The following is a 24,865-nucleotide window of genomic DNA, read 5'->3' as shown; positions in this document are numbered from 1 at the left end:
AGCTCACAGGAAGCTCGTTTTAATTATGAATAATGAGTGGGTTTCTGTGGAGTATATTTCACTACAGCGCCTTTAATATGTAAGGGTCGCCCTGAGGCCTTTCCATCAACAGCTGCACCTGCTCTAGAAACCTGCGCTGATTCAGACCGCCGCTGGAGGCCGCAGTTCCACCTGAGGAACACCCAAAAACCGGACAAGGGGTCTCCCCGTTCACCCACGGAACCTTTTACTTTTTATTTGACGGTAAATTACTGATCAGTTTCGCGGTGTAAACCCTTCGAAGTATTTTACTTTACATACCTTTTATAAAAATGTTCTAAGCTGCCTAGCAACACCTCAGAAGAATTCGCGCTCTTTTTTTTGAAAACTGCCGCTGAAAATCCAACTGAAATAACGAGTAAATCAAATTTCAGACGTTAAAAAGTCGATTTATAAGCTTAAAAATAAGCGTCAACAAGCCACAGACATATAGTCTAAACGTTAACAAACGAAATTGTTTTGTTTAATCTGTTTTAAGATGTCAAAGACTGAATAAAGGTAAGTATCTTCCTCCAATCACTAACAAATGTGTTGCATTAGCATAAGCGATAGTGATAAGTGTCTTATTTATGTTAATGGAGGACAGGCCATTATCGGCTTCCTTACACGAGTACTTACTAAATTTACGAGTGCATAAAATATTGATTAGCATGTAATTGATTTCATTATGTGAGAAGAAAGTGACAGGATAGTCATGGGAAATCTCTTTAGCTTCATAGAAACACGAGTTTACCAATATTTTATGTGATTTTGACACCTCAAATGACATTTTTTGGTAAAAAGAAATATTACAAAAGCAAACAGAAAGAAAGAACAACGCAGATACTGCAGTTTTCCTGTTTTTATTGTTGCTGGAGGCCCTAATACATAAACCGTAAGCTTTACAAATAAAAAACAAAAACACAGACCAAAAGAAATAAACTGGACAAATAATAATCCACCCTGAAGAAAAGAACGAAACCGTCTGACGCTCCCAGATGGCCAGAGAGAGAGAGAGAGAGACAGGGGGAACATGTTTGCTGCTTTTGCTTAATAAAACACAGAGATGTGCACACACACACACACGCACGCACTCACACACATACACGCACACACACACACATCTGTGTGAACTCAAGCAGAAAGTTTAATATTAACAGCGATATCAAGGTCATAATACATACATGTGTGTATATTCGTATTTATATATTTATATACCACCCGGCTGTGATATTCCTGTGACAGGTGGAGGGTGAAACTACACGAAAACTCATTCTTCTGATGGCAGGAGAAAAGGTCCGCCCCCACGTGGTGACATCACTGAGAGCTCCACCTTAATACTACATGATTACAGACCAGAGAGAGAGAGAGAGAGACGGGTGCAGCTGAAAATACAAAAAAACGAAAAGCCTTTCCTCCTTTTTCGCCGTTTTCCACAGAGAGGTGTGCGGTGCAGACGGAGAGTGAGACACACAGACAGACAGACGGAGAGAGAGATAGAGAGAGACAGGTGGTGAGGTCTCTAGCTCTGCTGTTTGCGTTGGCTAAGCGCTTGAATCAGGTCGTTCTTCAGAGCCTCCTGCTTCGATTTATCCGCCAGCGGCTGGACGCTCCTGAAAAACACCACACACACACACATCTTACAGAACAGCCGTATTTATTCATCATCATCGTCGTACTGTTACACCCATAAACATGAACAAACAACATGAATATAGGTTGGGTTAAAGCACTTTCCACATCTCAGCACACATTAATACACATTAATACACTCTTCAGATGCACAATACTCTGATAAAAACAGCAGTTTTCTAAGGAATTGGGGAAAACTAATGGACAATCCTCTTTTTGACAGAAATAATTAAAATCCTCGAGTGTAACAACATTTTAAAAGTGTTTATTCCTACTTCAAAACTCTATTTATTTAATGATACGGTTATTTTAGTTGTAACTGTGAAATTAAATCTTGAAAGGCATCTTGATGCTGATTATAGTCAATTAAAACTAAATAAGAAATCTATTGTAATAGCGAAGCTCCATTTTTTCCACATTTTATTTATATCTGAACTTTCAGTCACCAAAAATGATCAGCTGAAAACTGCATCAACCCAAAAGAGAACGGCTGAAATATACATGATTAATATCAATGCACAGACCACAGCACAAGAGCAATGAAGGGCCGTGTTGAGCATTTCTGCATGTGCTGCAGTCAAAGATAAAAATATGACTTTATTAAAATATAAACATGTGGATATTCCACTCATCTACACCTACACATATATACAGATCAACCTCACATGCTTAATGGAAAACTAAAGTCTGCTAAAACAGCGTTCCTATAGGTCATCTCATATGTAGTATACTCATTCCTGCTGCTTAACTAGCGCTACTGTGTTGTCATGGCAACACTGTTAAAATGACGCCTCTCGACTCGTTTACTGTCAATCATTTAAATTATGCAGGTAAATCTAAAAAGCCTGATAAATGAGGTTATATCATTTTATTAAATAAATATAATTATTATAAAGCATTCCGGTCTTTGATTTGGCAAAGTGGATCCAGAATATTCCATCTGGCCGCATCCCTAATAACATCATATCTAGCTGTTATGAGGTATTTCTGCTAAATAAAAGTACATCCAGCTGCATTTACACAGGTAATGTCTAGTGTAGGTGTATTATACATATATGTAGTGCATTATAAAGGGTTCCCACTCTGTCATGAACAGCAGATTCCAGAGCTTTAGAGCAGTGTTCATTTTAAATCAAGCACTTTAATAATTCATACCCAGCATATGCAGCACCAGACAGGCCTACAGAGCCTCACGTTTGACTTACACTGAATATTGTACAGTAGTTATTTATCATGTTCAGTAGTGGTAATATTCAAGCTTGATCATGTGTGCACGGGTCAGTGTTATTGTAGAAGAGTTCAGTTTTGTGTTCTGTTTTTGACAATTAAATACACAAATCTTATGTCAAATTTAACTGAAGTACTTTCACGAGGTGTGGGAACGCTTCTTATCTTACACACACACTTCAGTGTTGTATTTTTATTGGTGATCATGCTAGTCTGATGTAGTATAATGTCATGCTTCACTCTGAAAGCCTAATGCAGAAGCCTATTAAATCACTCCTGCACTCCACGGTGCATGCGGTTAGTGTGTGTGTGTGTGTGTGTGTGTGTGTGTGTGTGTGTGTGTGTGGGGCAGGCAAACACACGCAGGCCCGTCTGACCCTAGTCAATGTAGATCTGACGCTGCGTCAGAACCTGAGAGAGCTCCCGCTGCAGCTGACGATACTTCTGATTATCAGGAAGAGACTCGATAGACCTGACGCACAGCCCAGACGGACACACAGACGGACAGAGGAAAATAAAGAAGGAAATGACTGGGCTGATGGTGGAGAACAGATGAGGAACATGGAGAAAACAGCACACTTTCTGACTGACGGAGCAAACACTCGCTAATCAACCGTTTGTTCTCGCTAACACAACCTGTAGAGGACGATTCACAGACAAATGACTCCAATGAACCAGCTCTTTGAATCATTCAGTCTATATGACTCTCAGATGTAACCGTTTGAATCGGTTTACAGAAAATAACATCTCTGGAAAACAATGATCAAATCTGTAAGATAGATTGATTGATAGACCGATGGATGGATGGATGGATGGATGGATGGATGGATGGATGGATGTACAGATAGATGGATGGATGGATAATTGGACAATAGACAGATTGATAGATTGATGGATTTAGACGGATGGATGGATAGATAGATGTACAGACAGATGAGTGAATGGACTGATGAACTGAGAAGTTCAGAGAGTCAACAGATGGATTCTAAATCAGTGAATCAAAGAGTCATTTCCTGATGAATCACTCCAGTGAGAATGAATCGACACTGATTCAGTTGATTCAGTGCAGCTCTTCTGGCCTGTCAGGATTTATTAACATGACAGTAAATCAGCAAGAGGTGCTCAAGTGCTTGTCTTAATGATTCACTCAAATGATTCACTCAGAAGAGATTCATTCACTGTTGTCTGATCGATTGTGATTGGAGAAACAGACTACAGAGCGTGGACACAGGACTATATGAACATGTCGTCTGCTGAGCTGATGTGGAAATCTACATCAGTGTGTGCTGACGTTCAGGAAGGAGTCACGTCTGTTTGTGTGATGTCACTGAACGACATCCTATCTTATTTATATACACACACACCCATAAAAAAACTCATGAAGAGAGAGCGTGTGTGTGTGTGTGTGTGTGTGTGTGTGTGTGTGTGTGCGCACTTCATCAGCTGCTAGCACGCAGCCGTAGCTTTACCTCAGGCCGTTGACGATGTCCTTGGTCTTGCCGAAGTAGATCTCATTGAGGGTGGAGCGGATCTTGTTCTCCATTTCCTGACACACACACACACACACACACATTCAGCATGTATGACCACACATGTAAGCTACACTAGCGTTAGCGTGTGAACTCACCTCCACCAGGCGTCCGATGTTAGCGATGTGAGGAGAGGATTCACTGACAGTCTCGTCTTTCTCCATCTACACATACACACACACACAGGTCAGTAACCGGACACTGGTGCTCTGGGCTATAAGTGGCACATCACTAGTGTGTGTGTGTGTGTGTGTGTGTGTGTGTGTATGAATGTGATTGAGTGTTTTTATAAGTGTATGTCTTTTGTGTGTGTGTGAGAGAATGTGTGGGACTTTAGCATGTTATTATGTTGTGTGTGTGAATGTGTGAAAATGTGTGTCTAGATGTGTGTCTTTTGTGTTAGTGTGTGTGTGTGTGTGTGTGAGAGAGAGACAATGTGTGTCTTTGGTGTGTGTGAATGATTGTGTCTAAAGGTTTGTATGTCTTTTGTGTGTTAGTAAGTTGTGTGTGTGTGTATCTATGTTATAATAGTTCGGGGTCTGTCATTAGTTTGTATTTGAGTTCAGATTGAGTGAGTTTTAATGCTCTTTAGAGGCAGATTTACTGGATTTATTGGTGTCTAGACTGTGAAATTGCTTCATTTAGTTGACCTTTTCTTCGTCTCAGTGTTAGTTTTAGTTATTATTTGTAAATCAGGATATTTTTGTTAAGGTTTAATATGATCAGAATAAATGTTGTGTAATAAAAGCTCAATCAAAGACAGTCTGCCCATCCTCAATCTGTAATCCAGCAGCCTGGGGTACGATGTGTGTGTGCAGGGCTGCTTCTGAGGTTAGACACACAGTAATGATGGGAACTTCAGATCTTTTGTGACGCTCCTCTCATGTTTGGACTCAATATATCCAATAGGATGCAGTCAGCGATCATGATTTCAGTCAGTTAAACATCATATCATCTGACAGTGTCTGACAATAATGTTTTCATCCCGACTGAAGCAGGAGTCACTCATTTAAACGATTTCTGTGATGAAATAAACTCCCGTGTCTCCAGATCCTCTCAGTTAAGCCCTCGGGTTACCTGCGCTGCAGTTGTTCAGGTTTAGTCACGTGTCGTGTTCGGTTCACTGAATCACTCATGTGCAGTGTTATCAGCTCACCGCTTCTCAAGTCTGATCTGAGTGTACTGTTCTAATAACTCAATAACTCACTATATACTGGTTTATTTCCAGTCAGAGGAGGGATCAGGCATGTGAATAAGTAAGTAGCTTGTGGATAAGTGCTTAACGATACTGGAGATGTGAATCATTTCAAATGATTCAGTTCTGGTTCACTTAGAAGATCCAGTTAAAAAAAGGATTCGTTCACGATCGCTAATTAGATTAGATTCAACTTTATTGTCATTACACATGTACAAGGCAAAGAAATGCAGTTTATACAGAAATATTGGGCACTAATGTGTTAAATTAATCATTTTAAGTGTCTGCTCGGGTCATATTTAATGCTGTCCCCGCTGCGGTCATGTCCACTCAGTGTTTTCGTCGCAGGAGCAACAGTGAAGATGACTGGAGGAGGACCGGCTTGATCTGGCCAATAGCTTCACAGACTCTGAGGTGTCGTACAGGTCAAACACCTGCAGCGTGATGTAAACAGATGAACCTCTAAAAGCCTTACAGTGTGTGTTCAAAACATTTACAAAGACGAAAACGAAGATGTTTTTGCTATCATTTTAGTTCTTTTCAGTTAGTTTTGTGTGAACAACACAGTTTCATCAGGTCTAGCTGTTAAAACACTCACCTTTATTTCTATTTCAGGTCTAGTTCCTGTTTTCTCATTAATGTTCGTTAACTATAATAACCTTGCTGTAAATGAGTGTGTGTTCATGTGTGTGTTTGTGTATTGTGTGTCAGTATGCTGTGCAAGTATGAGAGTGTGTGTGTGTATATAAATGAATGTGTTTGTGCTGTATTTGGTGAGAACGTTTATGAATGTGTGTGTGAGAAAATAGTGTATGAGTGTGTTGTGAAGGTGTGTGGGTTAGTGTAGTCAGTGTGTATGTGTTGTGCATCTGTGTTCATGTAATGTTTGTTATATGTTGCTTGAGTGTGTGTGTGCCTTGTGTATATGAATGTGTAGATAGATACACACACACACACATATATATATATATATATATATAAAATAAGTGTGTGTCACCTGTCGGGTGAGGCTGCCGCCGAGGTTCATGGTTCCAGAGCCGGTTTTGGTGGTTTGCAGCCACAGCATGACAGTAGATGTGAGTTTATAGTGAGCTGTGCGGCCGCTGGACTTCTCCTGAAACACACACACGCACACACACACACACACGTTAATAAATCCTCTCATCATCAGTCTCCCAGTAACTCCAGTACCAGAATGGACCAGTGTCATAAGAAATCCAGTGCCGCCTGCAAGAGTCCGCTTAGGACCCCAATGGATAGTCTGCGTTGAATGCCTGATCAAAAGTGCTTTATAACAAGACCACTCATATCAGTGACATTATTATCGGTAAGTTAAAGACACACATAGTTAAAATAACTGAAACCTTCGTCAACATTTAATAGTCTGTTTCTCCACGCCACAACACATGCCTTTAGCTGTACATCAGTATATGAAATAGATCATGTCAAACAGTTTTCTGTCATTATAAAGCTCTTTAAAATGACAAATCTAAAGGAGATTACACTGCATATTTAATCAGGCGCTACAAACTATACCTATTACAACGGCAGTGAACCAATAGCATCACCCAGGGTCCTAGGCGGACACAATTGTCTGCGGGGGACTCGATTTCTCACCACACCAACAGAGCTGGATAAAAGCAGTCAATGATGTGACTTCCTGTGACTGACATCACTTCCTGTACGCCCACCTGCACCTCCACCACGTGGATGGAGTCCCAGCAGCCCTTGATCTTCTTGGATCCGTCTCCAGCCTTCTTGATGAGGATTACGCCGGCAAACCCGTGGTCCAGATCCCACAGGTAAACGGACGAGACCCCGCCCTCGAAGTACCTGTGGGCGGAGCAACGCTGTCAGCCACTCGGCCAATGAGAGCACAGAGGGGGCGGGGCTAGGGTACTCACAGGTCTCTGTACTGGTCGAAGGCGTTGTTGGCCTCCACCTCCAGCTTCCGCAGGCGCGCAGACGGCATCGCTCCATCATCGATCGGCGGCTCGTACTTATTACTCCATGGAGATCTGAACACACACACACACACACACACACACACACAATCATATCACAGTATTATTACACTACAGAGATCTGAACACACACACACACACACACACACAATCAAATCACAGTATTATTATACTACAGAGATCTGAACACACACACACACACATAATGTGCGTGTATCTCATGTACATAGTAAATATAAATAACACACACACACACACACACACATTTACACAACAGTTCTGTCTGGTTCTTGAATCTGATTGGCTGATAGCTGTGAGATATTTAAGCAATATCAGCACCCGTACAGCCTCTTCACCCTTTGTGTATTACTCCGCCCACATACAGCCAGCAACAAGCAGAGACACCACAGTTTGACGAATATTACTGCTGTTAGACAACATAATGTACGTTTGAGGCTTTTTAATCAAGAATGTAGTTGTTTAGATTGCAGCTAGGCAGTTTATTTGTAAGATTAGTGCCTGTTTTAAAATATTTACCATTTCTGAGAGAGAATCTCGTCGGCGGCCATTAACAGCCATAGTGTAGAGCAGTGTTTCCCAACCCTGTTCCTGGAGGCACACCAACAGCACATATTTTGGATGTCTCCCTTATCGGACCCATTCGTGTCAGGTTTTAGAGTATCTTCTAATGTTCTGCTGAGGTGATTCGGGTGTGTTTGATTAGGGAGAGGTTGAAAATGTGGACTGTTTGTGTGCCTTCAGGAACAGGGTTGGGAAACACGGCTGTAGACCAAAGACGGCTGATGTTTTCTATCCACAAGATGGCGCCAGAACCGCATAATAAGCTCTACCGCTTAGGAGCTTATAACAGTCTGATTTCTAACTCCAGCAGATCAAATCAATATTAAACTGCTCTGCCCTGCGCATATATCAGGTCGGCCGACTCGCCTGCAGCTCTCTACAACACAGACAAATGAAAACCAGCACATAACGAGACGACACACACCGAAACACATCTAAAGAGTGACAGAAGAGACTTTTCTTCCTCTGATGATTTTTCTCTGACGGTGTTCAGCACTGAATTATGATTTATTATAATCTTACACATGTGTTATAGCAGAAATGGATCCGTGTTCTACATGTATGAAAACAATAGTGCACAATGGACATTTCCAGCTGCAATCCTTCATCTTTTATAACTATTGGACATTGATTTTGTGCAGATATCAGTAAGTCACTACAGAACTGGGTGATGGTTGTTTCTGCTTTTGGTTAGTCCTGATATAATGCTGTTTTAAATATAATAAATGCATTAATATAGCATTGACAGCGGTGCTCATTCATTATTGGTGATGCTCCTACATCTGTGAAGTTGTGAGCATGGGTGCTACCGAGCCCTGCTATACATGTGTTAATATCTCCTTTAAACAGCATCAGTTACGAGTTTATTTTTCAGCATTTCATCTCTTTATTCTGGTATCTGTGTTCAATTATTACATTATTTCACAACCCAAAGTGCTGAGAACTACTGGAACATGAATATAACATTACTCTAAAGCTTAGCATCACACCTGACCAAGCTTTAACAGATCAGTGTGTGTGTGTGTGTGTGTGTGTGTGTAGTGAGCGTGTCTGACCTGTAGGAGTCGCCGTCGCGGTTATAATCACACAGCAGATAATCTTTACCGACCACTTTATCACGCGCGATCTTCAGCGGCTGATCCACCGACGACAGCAGATCCTCACACAGACTGGGCACCTGAACACACACACACACACACACACACACACACAGGAAGTGAATTCCTGCACGAGTTAGTCAGACGCTCATTATTGAACATCACACACACTCACGGAACACACTCACACACACACACACACTTCCTCCTGTAACCCGTCTGAAGGTGACAATCCATGAGAACCATCTGACCGCTGCTCAGTCCTGCTGCGTGACGGACACACACGCTAATAACTGATAACAACTCTCACACACACACTCTCAGACTCTCAGACTCTCAGATACACTGTTGCTCTCTCTCATACACACACAAGGAGAGACACTCTCACACAGAGTCACACTTATACACACACACAAACACACACACACACACACACACACACACACACACACAGACAGACAGACAGACATACAGACAGACATTCCCTTAAACACACACACACTCTCTCTCTCACAGACACACACACACACACACTGACCAGGTCGATGAGGTCGCTGAGGTTCTTCTCGATCTGTTGTGGAGGCAGACGCCTCATCAGGTCCAGCGCACAGTCCAACTGCTGCTCGTTCTGCGCACACACACACACACACACACACACACAGTTACTCAGCAACTCAAAACACACTTATACAGGTTTAGTTTGAGCTCAAGGCGGCGGGTCGGTTTCCTCATCATGGTGACTTGTGCTACAGCTAACCTTTATTCTGGGTTAGAGATGGCGGAGCAGCCAGCTGTGAGTAAAGGGACATGTGTGTATATACACACACACACACACACACACACACGTCGGTATGTGCAGTGAACACACATCTTTTAAAGCATTTCTGAATCAGTTGTCTTTTGGTGCCGATGATGATGCTGATCAATATTGATTACCTGTACTTATACCTGAATAACAGTCAGCTTTGAACTGTAAAGTAACACCCATAATAAACAGGTAAATATTGTCATGTGTGTATTAGCTTTAATAAAGCTCCTCAAGCTCATCTGTGCTGGTGCTGAAGCCACATTATTGATCTGATCCTTTAATATCTTCATATTCAGTTTCCTACAGGAGAGATGAGGAGGATTAATAAACCACAGAACACAAACAGACATGTGTCAACACTATCCAGACAAAACACAATCATACAACACATCATCAGACAGCAGAACCAGCTCAATTAAACATCTAATAATCAACATAAGAGAAAGAGCGGAGATCTGGAGCCACAGAGATTAAAATGGCTGCGTCCGCTCGTACACGAGGAATGGGGAGGATTACTGCCTTCAAAACTCATTTTAATTCATTACATTTGATTATGTTGTGTGATTGGCTGTTTGTTCCTCTCGTGTGATTGGCTGTTTTCTGTACTCGTGTGTCTGTGATTGGCTGTTCGTTCCTCTCGTGTGTCTGTGACTGGCTGTTTGCTCCACTCGTGTGATTGGGTGTTTTCTGTACTCGTGTGTCGTGTGATTGGCTGTTCGTTCCTCTCGTGTGTCGTGTGATTGGCTGTTTGCTCCACTTGTGTGATTGGCTGTTTTCTGTACTCGTGTGTCTGCTATTGGCTGTTCGTTCCTCTCGTGTGTCGTGTGATTGGCTGTTTGCTCCACTCGTGTGTCTGTTATTGGCTGTTCGTTCCTCTCGTGTGTCTGTGATTGGCTGTTTGCTCCACTTGTGTGATTGGCTGTTTGCTCCACTCGTGTGATTGGCTGTTTTCTGTACTCGTGTGTCGTGTGATTGGCTGTTCATTCCTCTCGTGTGTCGTGTGATTGGCTGTTTGCTCCACTTGTGTGATTGGCTGTTTTCTGTACTCGTGTGTCTGTTATTGGCTGTTCGTTCCTCTCGTGTGTCGTGTGATTGGCTGTTTGCTCCACTCGTGTGTCTGTTATTGGCTGTTCGTTCCTCTCGTGTGTCTGTGATTGGCTGTTCGTTCCTCTCGTGTGTCTGTGATTGGCTGTTCGTTCCTCTCGTGTGTCTGTGATTGGCTGTTTGCTCCACTTGTGTGATTGGCTGTTTGCTCCACTCGTGTGATTGGCTGTTTTCTGTACTCGTGTGTCTGTGATTGGCTGTTCGTTCCTCTCGTGTGTTGTGTGATTGGCTGTTTGCTCCTCTCGTGTGTCTGTGATTGGCTGTTTTCTGTACTCGTGTGTCTGTTATTAGCTGTTCGTTCCTCTCGTGTGTCTGTGATTGTCTGTTTGCTCCACTCGTGTGTCGTGTGATTGGCTGTTTGCTTCACTTGTGTGATTGGCTGTTTTCTGTACTCGTGTGTCTGTGATTGGCTGTTTGCTCCACTCGTGTGATTGGCTGTTTTCTGCACTTGTCACACTTTCAGCCGCATGCAGTCCAGAGTTAAACCACACACTCTGAGTTAAACCCTGAGTTAACAGAACGTTTACACCAAGCTTTGTGAAACAGCCTGATCATAACCTGTTTGGATTACCCAGAGTTCATTCAGCTAGTTTTGTGCCACAGAGCTGTAAATGAAGATAAAACAGCAGTTTCTCTTGGTATACCTGAAGTGAATAAACCGTGGTGGAGAGCTGGTGTTTGTCCAGACTCTGAGCTGATCCACAGTGAGCGCCGCTTCACACACACCTGACAGAGCGACCCTGAGCAGAAACACCTGCTCTGTCTATAACTGGAGGTCTAAGAGAATCTGAACACCCGCTCTCAATCACTCACACACTTCTACACTGCGCCCAAACCAGCTTGAGGATTACACACTCTCCTTTACACTCTACCAGCACATCTGCCGAAACTCAGCGCCACTCAAACCCTGCAAACCAAACACAGCGGCGCTGAACTCCATTAACCCCCGAGATCTGGATTAAACAAACACACACCAGCACTTCTGTTCACCTGAACACTGACGGCACACACCACGGCTGCACCACAGGGGAAAAGCCTGACACTGCCGTATGTTGTGCTGCGATAATGCGATAGGAATTAGGTTTCACCAGATGATTTGAACAGCTTTATTTGGAAAAATGTCATTATTTAGATCAACTGGGATGATCAAGGCTTATTCCATAAAACATAATATACTACATGCACAAATAAACAAATAAATAAACAAACAAATAAATAAATAAACAGTGCTTTACAGTTTTCTGGAGAGTCAAACAGTATTCAAGTACAGAAACTGAACAATCGAATGTAAAATTACTTGCTCAACATTCATTCATTTTCTTTTCGGCTGAGTCCCTTTATTGATCTGGGGTCACCACAGTGGAATGAACCACCAACTATTCCAGCATATGATTTACACATCGGAAGCCCTTCCAGCTGCAAACACACACACACACACACACACACACACACACACACACACTCATTCACTACGGCCAGTTTAGTTGATCAGTTCCCCTATAGCGCATGTGTTTGGACTGTGGGGGAAACCGGAGCACCCGGAGGAAACCCACACCAACACGTGGAGAACATGCAAACTCCACACAGAAACACACACTGAATAGCCGAGGCTCGAACCAGAGACCTTCTTGCTGTGATTGATCTACCCACTGCGCCACTGTGATGCCCTTGGTCATCATTGCATAAATAATTAACAAGTAATAATAAATGCTCAGCTCTAATACACACATGACCAACTCAAACACTAAACTCGCATCTAAACATGTACAGATGTGACGTATGGATATTATATTTTATTATATTGATCAAAATGATCATGTCTATAAGCTCAAGTTTATTTGTTTAGAGCTTTCCACAATAATAATCGTCTCAAAGCAGCGATAAGGTTGTGTGTGTTCACAATATTGCATAAAGCCGCTCTTTAAAAACCAAACAAATGCGTGTGCTAATACTGCAATTATTCTGATACTGTTCGTGATTCAGCTTGATAAGGGCAAGCACCAGATTAGTATTCTCAATAGTGTGCAGGACACACTGCAAATGAAACTAACACACCAAACTGTATTTCTTTATTATTTATGGTGTATATTAACATGCATTTACACTGCAACTTTTAGCGATTACCATAATTAAAAATCGCGATAATCACTCAGTTTCAATAATGACAAATATTTGAAACCGTAAAATTAGCTGTGGTTTATCTTGAAAACTGGTAAAACACTAAACTCCTCTGATTAAACACACAAATACCAAACCAGACCCAAATCCTTAATGAAAACCAGCAAACAGCAAGAGATGGCCGATATTATATCATCTGCAATACACAGGCAAACATTCTCCCATGATGAAACAAAAATGGAGATATCGTAATAATGTCAAACCTATAATTAGTCTGTGAATTATGTATTATTGCAGAGGTCCAAGTGTGATAGTTTGCCTGTTTACAAATACCAACTTACTGACATACTTTTACACTAAATTCACCTCATAACATTGATCATGAACATTTCCTGCTTATTATCAAACTATTTCACAGCAGTAACAAGAGGCAATTCAATCATAACTTAAAGTTAAAACAGCTATCACAGCATAATTTATGAATATGTGGAGCTTTTTGGATTCTCGGAAGCTGTAGAAATTAAAAATATAAAACAGGAACTGTGTTGGGATCATTGTTTTCATTTACATCCCTCAAAAGGGTCTATAAAATACCCAGGATAACTTGAAGAATACAAATAATCCAGATAGTGATCCGTGATTATTCTCTTCATGATCCATTTATCCCTTTCTATCATCTATCTCCTCATGCAGTGAGAGCCGACCATAGTGGAGGTCTTCGACAGTACAGTATATGGAGACTATGAGACTCGAGGGCGACCTCTAGTGTCCAGTATGAATGACACAGAGATTACATTTAAACATATCCTAGAGGTCTTGAACTCTGCTCGCTGTCATGCAGAGTTTATCACCTGGTTCAGCACGTGGGAGTGTGTATTTTACATCCTGAATAGCATGATCAGCTGCTTCAGTGTTTAATTATGGTTGAGGATAGTGGAGATCCAGGAGCAGGGATGAAGTGTGTAAAAAAGAAAGATATAAACAACATGAAAATTGCTAATGTTTACTAAAAACACTGGACTTTCTTGTCTCTCAGTGGATCCACATAAATGGTCATCAAAATGATCCCTTTTGAATAAATGCTGGAAAATATTGTGATGAGATTTTCAGTCCATATCGCCCATGCCTACACAAACACTACCTGAAATACTAAATTCAAGAAAAATACAATCCTTCATCACACAATACAACTCTTAAAATACTCACTGACCCGGAGGTAACCCCTTAAACCAAATTAACTCAACAACAAGTATTAAAATACCCCAAATGCCACTCGAATCCCTCTGAAAAATAAACTCAAATTAGTGCAGAATCAGACTCTGGCGAGAAACACTTCAAATCATGACAGACTAAACCTGAAAATATAAAACTTTACAAAACCTCCAAAACAACACCTACTAAACTAAACCAAATACTGAATTACAGGAAAACCAAACTAACTATCAACACATCTAATGCTAAACCCTCTCGAGTCTGCTCTCAAGTCAAATATATGAATGCTGACACCACTGAGGATAAACACTAGCTAACCTAAACTAAAATATTAATACAACAAGAAGCACCGGCAAAACCATTTAACCATACGCTAAACTCAAACAGCACATATATAAACACTAAACTTTCACTCACTAAAGCAAACAAACACTAACATTTACAACTCTCAGAACTCTAAATATCTGAAATCGAGAGAATATCTAACATAGAGATCTGAAATCTTCAAATATTTAACAGAGCAAACTACAAAGCAATCTGCTTCACAATAATAAATATTAAAATATTAAAAACTAAACTCATCTAACAGTTAAACTCAAACACCACAAATAAAAACACCACACACTCGCTCTGATAAAAGCAAATAAACACTAACATTATTCTACAACAGTCGAGTATTAACCAGAATAACTACAATATTAACACCAAAACACCAATCCACCAATCACCACAAAAGACTGACTAAAACTTAAGATAGCAGACTCAGAACTCAAAACACTAAACCAGTGTTTCCCAACCCTGTTCCTGAAGGCACACCAACAGTACACATTTTCAACCTCTCCCTAATCAAACACACCTGAATCATCTTATCATAACATCAGAAGAGACTCCAACACCTGAAGTTAATGGGTCAGATAACGGAGACATCCAAAATATGTACTGTTGGTGTGCCTCCAGGAACAGGGTTGGGAAACACTGCTGTAAACTACCACAAATACCAACAAAAGCCCATTAAACTCTCTCTAAAACTCATCTGATAGTTAAAATCAGAACAACACATATAAAGCATGGTTTCTGCTACATTCATTCTGCCATGGTGGGCAACCACACCAGAATTCATCCCGCCACGGCTACATTACAGCTTCTCATTCAAAACATTCACTCATTGTTGTTGTTTTTTTAACAGCGGGTTATAATCACACAAAACAGATTAAAAGGTGAGTGAATTATAACAGCGCAAACATTTCTATAACAGTAGTAGTGCTGTGCGTTATTTGTTTAACTCTTTAAGGATGACGTGCTGACTGACTGACAGGTGCGTGATGCGTGAGGCCAGCAAACACGACGTACAGCATTCAGTTATGATGAACACAGTTTCCATTATTATACTTTATATATAGAGAAAGGTCTGTGGTTCTGCATACAACGACTTTATCTTGCTGGAGTTTATAACCACTTTACTTCAGGACACATTAATGCCGCTCTGTAGGTCTATTGGAGACATTTATAAATATTCCTAACAAATCTAATAAATGTTGGAGACATACTTGTTACATAATCACACTTCAGCGGTGTTTATTCAAAAGCGCAGAAGAAGATCTGTGCTTGAGCAGCGTATATTTGAGGGCGTGCGGTGCAAGAGGTTTTGTGCACAAGCAGAGGAAATCGGCACGCATGCTCGTATTGCATAAATGCGATCTCAACATGTAATACTGCGCTCAAGACATTTCTCCATTTGTCATTGAAATAACGCCATAGGTAGATGGTAGTTTTGTGTATAAGACCTGCCGCCACAGCTGGAAAAAATCCTAGAGGAAACACTGTAAAAATACCACAATTTTAAACAATAACCCAATAAATATCACTACAACCAAACCAAAAATAAACACCAACATCTGAAACATTGAACACTACAGAACTCAATATAGAAAGCAACATTAAACTCATCTGACAGCTAAACTCAAACACCACAGATATAAACACCAAACATGCACCCCTATATAAGCAAATAAACACGAACACTCCCAACTCACAAAATATCTGAAATCCAGAGAAAATCCAACTTAGATATCTGAAATCTTAAAATATTTAACAAAGCAAACTACAACATTAACTACAAATTAATCTGCTTTAAACTAATAAATATTAAAAACTAAACTCTTATGACAGTCAAAGTCAAAACACCACAAACATAAACACCCAACATGCACTCCCATAAAAGCAAATAAACACTAACATTTCTCTAAAAGACTCAAATATTTACCACAACTACAATATTAAAATCAAAACAATCCACCAATCACCACAAAAGATTAAAACTTAAAATAGCAGAGACTCAGAGCTCAAAACACTTCCACAAATATCAACAAAATCACATTAAACTCTCTCTAAAACTCATCTGCCAGTCAAACACAAACACCACAGATATAAACACCCAACATTTACTCCCATAAAAGAAATAAACACTTGCATTTCCCTAAAATACTCAAACACGTACCAGAATAACTGCAATATTAAAACCAAAACACCAACCCACCAAACACCACAAGACTAAAACTACAAATAGCAGAGACTCAAGAACATTAAACTTCCACAAACACCAACAAAAGTACATTAAACTAACTCTAAACCCCATCTGACACATCTAAAACACTGTAAACATTAACCAAATACCACTGAAATAACCACAGAATTTAAACATCAAAATCTGAATCATTAAACACGACTAGAACTCATACAGAAAACAACATTAAACCAAACACTAAACTCATCCGACAGCTAAAATCAAAACACCACCAATAAAAATACCAAAACTGTAAACATTAGCCGCTAATTTTCACTAAACAACCTCAGAAAATAAACAACATCTCAAAAAGCATTGAACTCAACATTAAACACTAGAAGTCAAACTGCCTCAACATAACAAACACACAACATCAAACTAAACTCACCTGACAGCTAAACTCAAAGACTAATGCTTTCTAAATTACTCAAATATTTAGAAGAAAAATGACAATATTAATACTAAAGCACCAATCCACCAAACACCACTGCAAAAGACTGAAACTATACAAATAGCATAGACTCAGAGTCCAAAACACTAAACTTCCACAAATACCAACAAAATCACATTAAACTAACTCTAAAACTCATCTGACAGTCAAACTCAAACACCACAAAAATAAACACCCAACATAAGAACACTCCCATAAAATAAACACTTGCATTTCTCGAAATAAACAAATATTTACCAGAATAACTACAACACCAATGCACCAAACACTCCAAAGGACTGAATAAAACTCAAGATAGCAGAGACTCAGAACCCAAAACACTAAACTACCGCAAATACCAACAAAAGCCCATTAAACTATCTCTAAAACTCATCTGATAGCCAAACTTAAACAACCCCTATAAAAAAACTAAAATTTTAAACATTAGCCCTCTGAATATCACTAAAACCAAACCAAAAATAAACACCAACATCTGAAACATTGAACACTACAAGAACTCAATATAGAAAACAACATTAAACTCATCTGACAGCTAAACTCAAACACCACAGATATAAACACTAAACATTCACTCCTATATAAGAAAATAAACACTAACATTTGTTTAAATAACCACAACAACTACAATATTAAAACCAAAACAATCCACCAATCACCACATATATAAACACCCAGCATTCATTCCCATTAAAGAAAATAAACACGATATACTCAAATATTTACCAGAATAACTACTTTACCAATTCACCAAACACTTAAAAAAACTGACTAAAAGTTAAGATAGCAGACTCAAAACTACCATAAATACCAACAAAATCACATTAAACTCTCTAAAACTCATCTGACAGCTAAATTCACACTAAACACACATAAAAATACCACAATTATACCCACTAACCCACTAAATAACCATACAACCAAACCAAAAATAAACACCAACATCTGAAACATTGAACACTACAGAACTCAATATAGAAAACAACATTAAACTCATCTGACAGCTAAACTCAAACACCACAGATATAAACACCTAACATTCACTCCTATATAAGAAAATAAACACTAACATTTGATTAAATTACTTGAGTATTTACCAGAATAACTACAATATTAAAACAACAACAATCACCACAGAAAAAGTGACTAAAACTTAAGATAGCAGAGACTCAAAACTACAATAAATACCAACAGAATCACATTAAACTATCTCTAAAACTCATCTGACAGCTAAACTAAAACAGCACATATAAAAACACCAAACGTATAAAAATATCAAACATTAACCAACTAAATATCACTAAAACCAAACCAAAAATAAACACCAACATCTGAAACATTGAACACTACAGAACTCAATATAGAAAACAACATTAAACTCATCTGACAGCTAAACTCAAACACCACAGATATAAACACCTAACATTCACTCCTATGTAAGAAAATAAAAATGAACATCAAATATTTACCAGAATAATTACTTTACCAATCCACCAAACACCCCAAAAGACTGACTAAAGTTAAGATAGCAGACTCAAAACTACCATAAATACCAACAAAATCACATTAAACTCTCTAAAACTCATCTGACAGCTAAACTCACATTAAACACACATAAAAATACCACAATTATACCCACTAACCCACTGAATAACCATACAACCAAACCAAAAATAAACACCAACATCTGAAACATTGAACACTACAGAACTCAATATAGAAAACAACATTAAACTCATCTGACAGCTAAACTCAAACACCACAGATATAAACATCTAACATTAACTCCTATATAAGCAAATAAATACGAACATTTGATTAAATTACGAGTATTTACCAGAATAACTACAATATTAAAACAACAACAATCCACCAATCACCACAACAAAACTGACAAACTTAAGATAGCAGAAACTCAAAACTACAATAAATACCAAAAAACAATCACATTAAACTATCTCTAAAACTCATCTGACAGTTGAACTAAAACAACACATATAAAAACATCAAACATATAAAAAAGTCAAACATTAACCAACTAAATATCACTAAAACCAAACCAAAGATAAACACCAACATCTGAAACATTGAACACGACAGAACTCAATATAGAAAACAACATTAAACTCATCTGACAGCTAAACTCAAACACCACAGATATAAACACCAAACATTCACTCCTATATAAGCAAATAAACACGAACATTTCTCTAAAATACTCAAATATTTACCACAATAACTAGAATATTAACACCAAAACAAACACCAAATCCACCAAAACCCCCCCAAAACGCTCTGAAACGCAAATAGGCGCTCTGTTGGTGATGTTTGTCGTGTGAAGTGTGTTTTTCGCCAAGTGTGTGTTTTTCTGGGTGTGTGTGTTCTATAGTGGGCTCCATCGCGGCTCAGTTTCAGGGAGGCTCCGCGGTTCTTTTCCTAAAACGGGCATTTACCGGAGTCCGGGCGCGGCGGCGGCGGCTCTTACCATGTCTGCGGCGCTCGGTGTCGGTGTGTGCGGGACTGGAGGCTCGGTGCGGGTCGTCCGGTGGGGTTTTTGGGGTGTTTCTGGACGCTTCAGTATCTCTCTGACGGAACAACCCTGCCCTGTCAGCGCTTCACTTCCTCATCCGGGCTCCTGCGGGCGGGGGAGGGGGGCGACATGCATATCCGGGTCATTCCGCTCCAGATAGCGCGCGGGCCAATCACAGGCGCCCGAGTAAGGCATGGCCAAATATAGAAGATCAGGGGCGTGGCGGAAACTTGAAAGGCGGGGCGCGGGGATGGCGCGAGGGGGCGTCAGAGAGCAGAAGCTAAATATAACACCAGAAGCAGAAGAAGCCAAATATGACTGAAAACATGAAGCACATGGAGCTGAAGCTGCAGTATAACATTATAAACCGAGCCGGATGAAGACAGCACACACAGAGAAACTGAACATGTACAGATGATCTCCTGTTCACACTATATTGATTCATATATGAGTAATGCACTAATGTGCGCCTTTCCTAAAGCTAATTGAATCGCTGTGTGAAGCTGCTTTGACACAATCTACATTGTAAAAGCGCTATACAAATAAAGGTGAATAATTACAACAATTATGATTGTGAAAGACACTTTACAAATAAACCTGAACTTAATAAATGAATCAGTTAATCCTAATCCGAGATAATACGCTTGTTTTGATATATTATATATGCGTGTCTACTTTATATATTTATTTTGTACATATTTACATTCACACATGCATGCATGTATTCGAGAAAATGTTTGTTTATATTTATATAAGATGCAAATTACATATAAAACTAAAAATCTGTTAAAATAGTTATGTTTTGTTTATCATATCTATATATATTCATTACTTTTATTTTCAGCTTAGTCCCGTTATTAATCAGGGGTCGCCACAGCGGAATAAACCGCCAACTATTCCAGCATATGTTTTACGCAGCAGATGCCCTTCCAGCTGCAACCCAGTACTGGGAAACACCCATACACACTCATTCACACACACTCATACACTACGGCCAATTGAGTTGATCAGTTCCCCTATAGCGCATGTGTTTGGACTGTGGGGGAAACTGGAGCACCTGGAGGAATGTCAACTGACCCAGTTGGGACTCGAACCAGCGACCTTCTTACTCTAAGGTGACAGCACTACCTACTGCGCCACTGCGTCGATATTTAAATAAATATATATATATGTGTGTGTGTGTAAATAAAATATCTATCTATCTATCTATCGATCTATCTATCCGTCCATCCATCCATCCGTCCGTCCGTCCGTCCGTCCGTCCGTCCGTCCGTCCGTCCGTCCGTCCGTCCGTCTATCTATCTATCTATCTATCTATCTATCTATCTATCTATCTATCTATCTATCTATCTATCTATCTATCTATTCAATTCAATTCACCTTTATTTGTATAGCGCTTATACAATGTAGATTGTGTCAAAGCAGCTTCACATAAAAGGTCACAGTAAATAGGAACAGTGTAGTTCAGTTTGTAGTGTTTAAGTTCAGTTCAGTTGAGCTCAGTTCAGTGTGGTTTAATAATCACTACTGAGAGTCCAAACACTGAAGAGCAAATCCAACGATGTTCAGCTCTACAGATCCTGAACCATGCAAGCCAGTGGCGACAGCGGAGAGGGAAAAAAAACTTCCCTAAAGGCGGAAGTGAAGAAAAAAAACCTTGAGAGAAACCAGGCTCAGTTGGGCACGACCATTTTAATTTCTCCGCTGGCCAAACGTCTTGTGCAGAGCTGCAGTCTCAGTGGCGGAGGCTGGAAGCTGGCCTCAGCGAAGACTCGTCTGTCTCTGGAGCGTCACAGGAAACAGTCTAATGTTCTCCACTCTTCCATGACCATCGCAGTAGTTGCTCAGGATTCGGCGAGGTCCAGGATATGGAAACCTTGGGATCATCTCGTCGTTGGTCTTGGATCTAATCAGTGACTCTGCATAGTCTGAGGGCCTCGGGATGAGTATCCCCAGGTGGAAATGGAGAATAAAGAAAATAATTAGCGTAGCTGATGTTCACAGTGTATATCAGCAAGATGCATAACCTGTGTGGAAGCCCCCCAAGTGGTGCACTAAGTGTATGCTTTACTGAACAGATAGGTCTTTAATCTAGTTTTGAATTGGGAGAGTGTGTCTGAGCCTCGGACGTTATCAGGAAGGCTATTCCAGAGTTTAGGAGCTAGATTAGAGTTTAGGAGTTTTGAGATCTTAAAGAGCGAGTTGGATTGTAGCGAGACAGAAGATTGGTTAGATAAGCAGGAGCTAGATTATTTAGAGCTTTATATGTAAGAAGCAATATTTTAAATTCAATACGAAACTTAACAGGCAGCCAGTGTAAGGAGGATAAAATTGGGGTGATGTGATCAAATTTTCTAGACCTGGTAAGAACTCTGGCAGCTGCATTTTGTACTAATTGAAGTTTGTTAATAGAGGATGCTGGGCAGCCAGCAAACAGAGCATTACAGTAGTCCAGCCTAGAAGTCATAAAAGCATGGACTAGCTTTTCTGCATCTGAGATGGATAGCATACTTCGTAACTTAGCGATATTTCTCAGATGAAAGAAAGCAGTTTTTGTGACATGGGAAATATGATTTTTAAAAGTTAAATTGCTGTCTAATATGACACCCAGATCTTTTATAGTAGAGCTAATGCTAACTTTGTATCCCTCTAATTGTAGATCGAGTTGTGAGATCTGCTGTGTACAGTATTTAGGCCCAATAAGTAATAATTCTGTTTTGTCTGAGTTTAAGAGAAGATAATTGTTGGTCATCCAGTCTTTAACATCTTTAATACACTCAGTTAGCTTGGACAGATTAGACGTCTCGTCAGGTTTAGTTGAAATATATAATTGAGTATCATCTGCATAGCAGTGAAAGCTGATCCCATGTCTTCTAATAATGTCTCCCAGGGGTAGCATGTATATTGTAAACAGCAAAGGGCCTAAAACTGATCCTTGAGGCACCCCGTATTTTACTGGGCTGATTTGTGAAGGCTGTCCATTTATATTTACAAACTGGTAACGGTCAGATAAGTATGACTTAAACCATTGTAGGGCCTGTCCCTGGACACCTGTAGACTTTAAGCGATTAATAAGGACACCATGGTCAATGGTGTCAAATGCCGCACTAAGATCGAGTAGAACTAATAGCGAGATGCACCCTTGGTCAGCAGCTAAGAGTAAATCGTTGGTTATTTTCACTAATGCAGTTTCTGTACTGTGATGAGCTCTGAAACCTGACTGAAACACTTCAAAAACATTGTTGGTCTGCAGAAAGGAGCAGAATTGAGCAGAAACAACTTTTTCTAGTATTTTAGATATAAATGGAAGGTTTGAAATAGGCCTATAATTAGCTAAGTTGCTGGGTTCCAGTTGTGGTTTCTTAATAATAGGTTTAATAACAGCTAACTTGTAAGGATTTGGAACATGGCCTAAAGATAAAGAAGAGTTGATAATGTTAAGAAGAGGTTCTCCTATAACAGGTAGCAATTCTTTCAGTAACTTTGTTGGAATTGGGTCCAATATACACGTAGCTGATTTAGAGCTATTTATAATTTTGTCTAGCTCTTCCTGTTCTATGATTTTAAAGCACTGTAGGTTATTTAGATTCAGAGACGTGTTTACTGGATCTGAAGTATAAGGCGGTGCAGTAAGTCTCTCCTTTTACTTCTGGTAATTTATAATTTATGTTTCAGCTGAGTACAATAATTATCACATGTTTTTATCATTTCATATTTGATAAGTTGTAGACAGTTATTTGTCATTAATTCAGTTGTAACTATAGAGAATTATTGTCATCAAGTCATCTCATTATCAAGTGTTTGTGAATTACTTTTGATTTAACATCAACATATAATGGCTCCATATTTCAATACAGTACCATCCCATAATATCAGCGCTCTCCCACACTATAGATATTAACACTGCCCTTATTTCTGTTTTCAGTATAAGACTGCAGAAGAATGTTTGACTAGTATGTTCAGGTTTTCACCATCATGCTGATCACTTTTCAGTCAGCGCTGTGGTTATAACCCACTCTTAACTGATGAAATACGTCAATATCCTGATGGTTATCTGACTGAAGAGCGGACACAGCCAGTATCAGTACTAATCAAACACAAGATCGTATCGTTTTCAATATTTCAGTATCCGTATTAAACGATATTCAGATATTTTGGACAGCACTGATACACTGTCAGGGCTTTGAGTCAGTCAATGTGATTATAATGGAATGGAGGAAACAGCACCAACATCAGCAGAGGGTGAAGAGATGAATAACCAGCATCTTTATGAGCCCATATAAGAGTGTGTGATCCTCTACATGTACTAAAGTGTGTTTGTGAATGTGTATCAGCGGTGTGTGTGTGTGCGCAGTGTGTTTTCTGTGATGGAGTGATGAAGACTGCGCTCAGATCAGTCCAGACATGACACACATTCCTCTCCTCTCTCCACTGACTCTCTACAGATGATCTCTCTGACAGCGCTTTAATCTGTTCTGTGTGTGTGTGTGTGTGTGTGTGTGTGTGTGTGTGTGTGTGCGTGTGTGTGTGTCAGCCAGTCTCATGCACACACACTGCAGGGGGCGCCAGAGTGAGCGGAGAACCGTCAGAATGTGCTGCTTCTGTATCACGGTGTACATCTGAGAACATGAAGTTTACATTCAACACGTGTGTTTCAGGCTGTGTGTGTGTGTGTGTGTGTGTGTGTGCGTGTGTGTCTGTGTGTGTGTGTGTGTGTGTGTGTGTTTGAAAGAGAGAACGGGTGGGTGAGATTGTGTTTGTGTGTGAGTGAGTGAATTTGAGTGTGTGTGTGTGTGTAGGTCAGAGGCACACGTGTTTTAATGTGTGTGATTTAGCTT

At 39.9% G+C, this 24,865-nt stretch overlaps 1 protein-coding gene across 2 annotated transcripts; it reads right to left on the bottom strand.

The window, feature by feature from the left end:
- Positions 1–865: 865 nt before the first annotated feature.
- capzb (capping actin protein of muscle Z-line subunit beta) lies at positions 866–20,144 on the bottom strand. 2 transcript variants are annotated; one of them, XM_056447378.1, is made up of 10 exons: positions 19,983–20,144; positions 9,783–9,872; positions 9,203–9,324; positions 7,506–7,619; positions 7,293–7,434; positions 6,599–6,715; positions 4,505–4,570; positions 4,347–4,423; positions 3,255–3,349; positions 1,541–1,631 (listed from the first exon to the last, which is right to left on the bottom strand). In XM_056447378.1, the coding sequence occupies exons 1-9, from the start codon at positions 19,983–19,985 to the stop codon at positions 3,256–3,258; spliced, it is 825 nt and encodes a 274-aa protein (XP_056303353.1). In that variant the 5' UTR covers positions 19,986–20,144; the 3' UTR covers positions 1,541–1,631; position 3,255. The 2 variants fall into 2 exon arrangements, with proteins under 2 accessions (XP_056303354.1, XP_056303353.1); XM_056447379.1 differs by lacking the exon at positions 3,255–3,349 and having other exon boundaries at positions 866–1,631.
- Positions 20,145–24,865: the final 4,721 nt, after the last annotated feature.

Source organism: Danio aesculapii, chromosome 22, assembly GCF_903798145.1.
Source record: "Danio aesculapii chromosome 22, fDanAes4.1, whole genome shotgun sequence".
NCBI lineage: Eukaryota > Metazoa > Chordata > Actinopteri > Cypriniformes > Danionidae > Danio > Danio aesculapii.
The sequence above is the reverse complement of the archived record's forward strand: the minus strand, read 5'-3'. Positions and strand labels throughout refer to the sequence as shown.

Coding starts and splice junctions, on each gene's coding strand:
- capzb (XM_056447378.1), bottom strand. Junction 7,435..7,505: donor TTCGACCAGTACAGAGACCT/GTGAGTACCCTA, acceptor CTCCGCCCACAG/GTACTTCGAGGGCGGGGTCT. Junction 4,571..6,598: donor GCGGCAGCCTCACCCGACAG/GTGACACACACT, acceptor GTGTATGTGTAG/ATGGAGAAAGACGAGACTGT.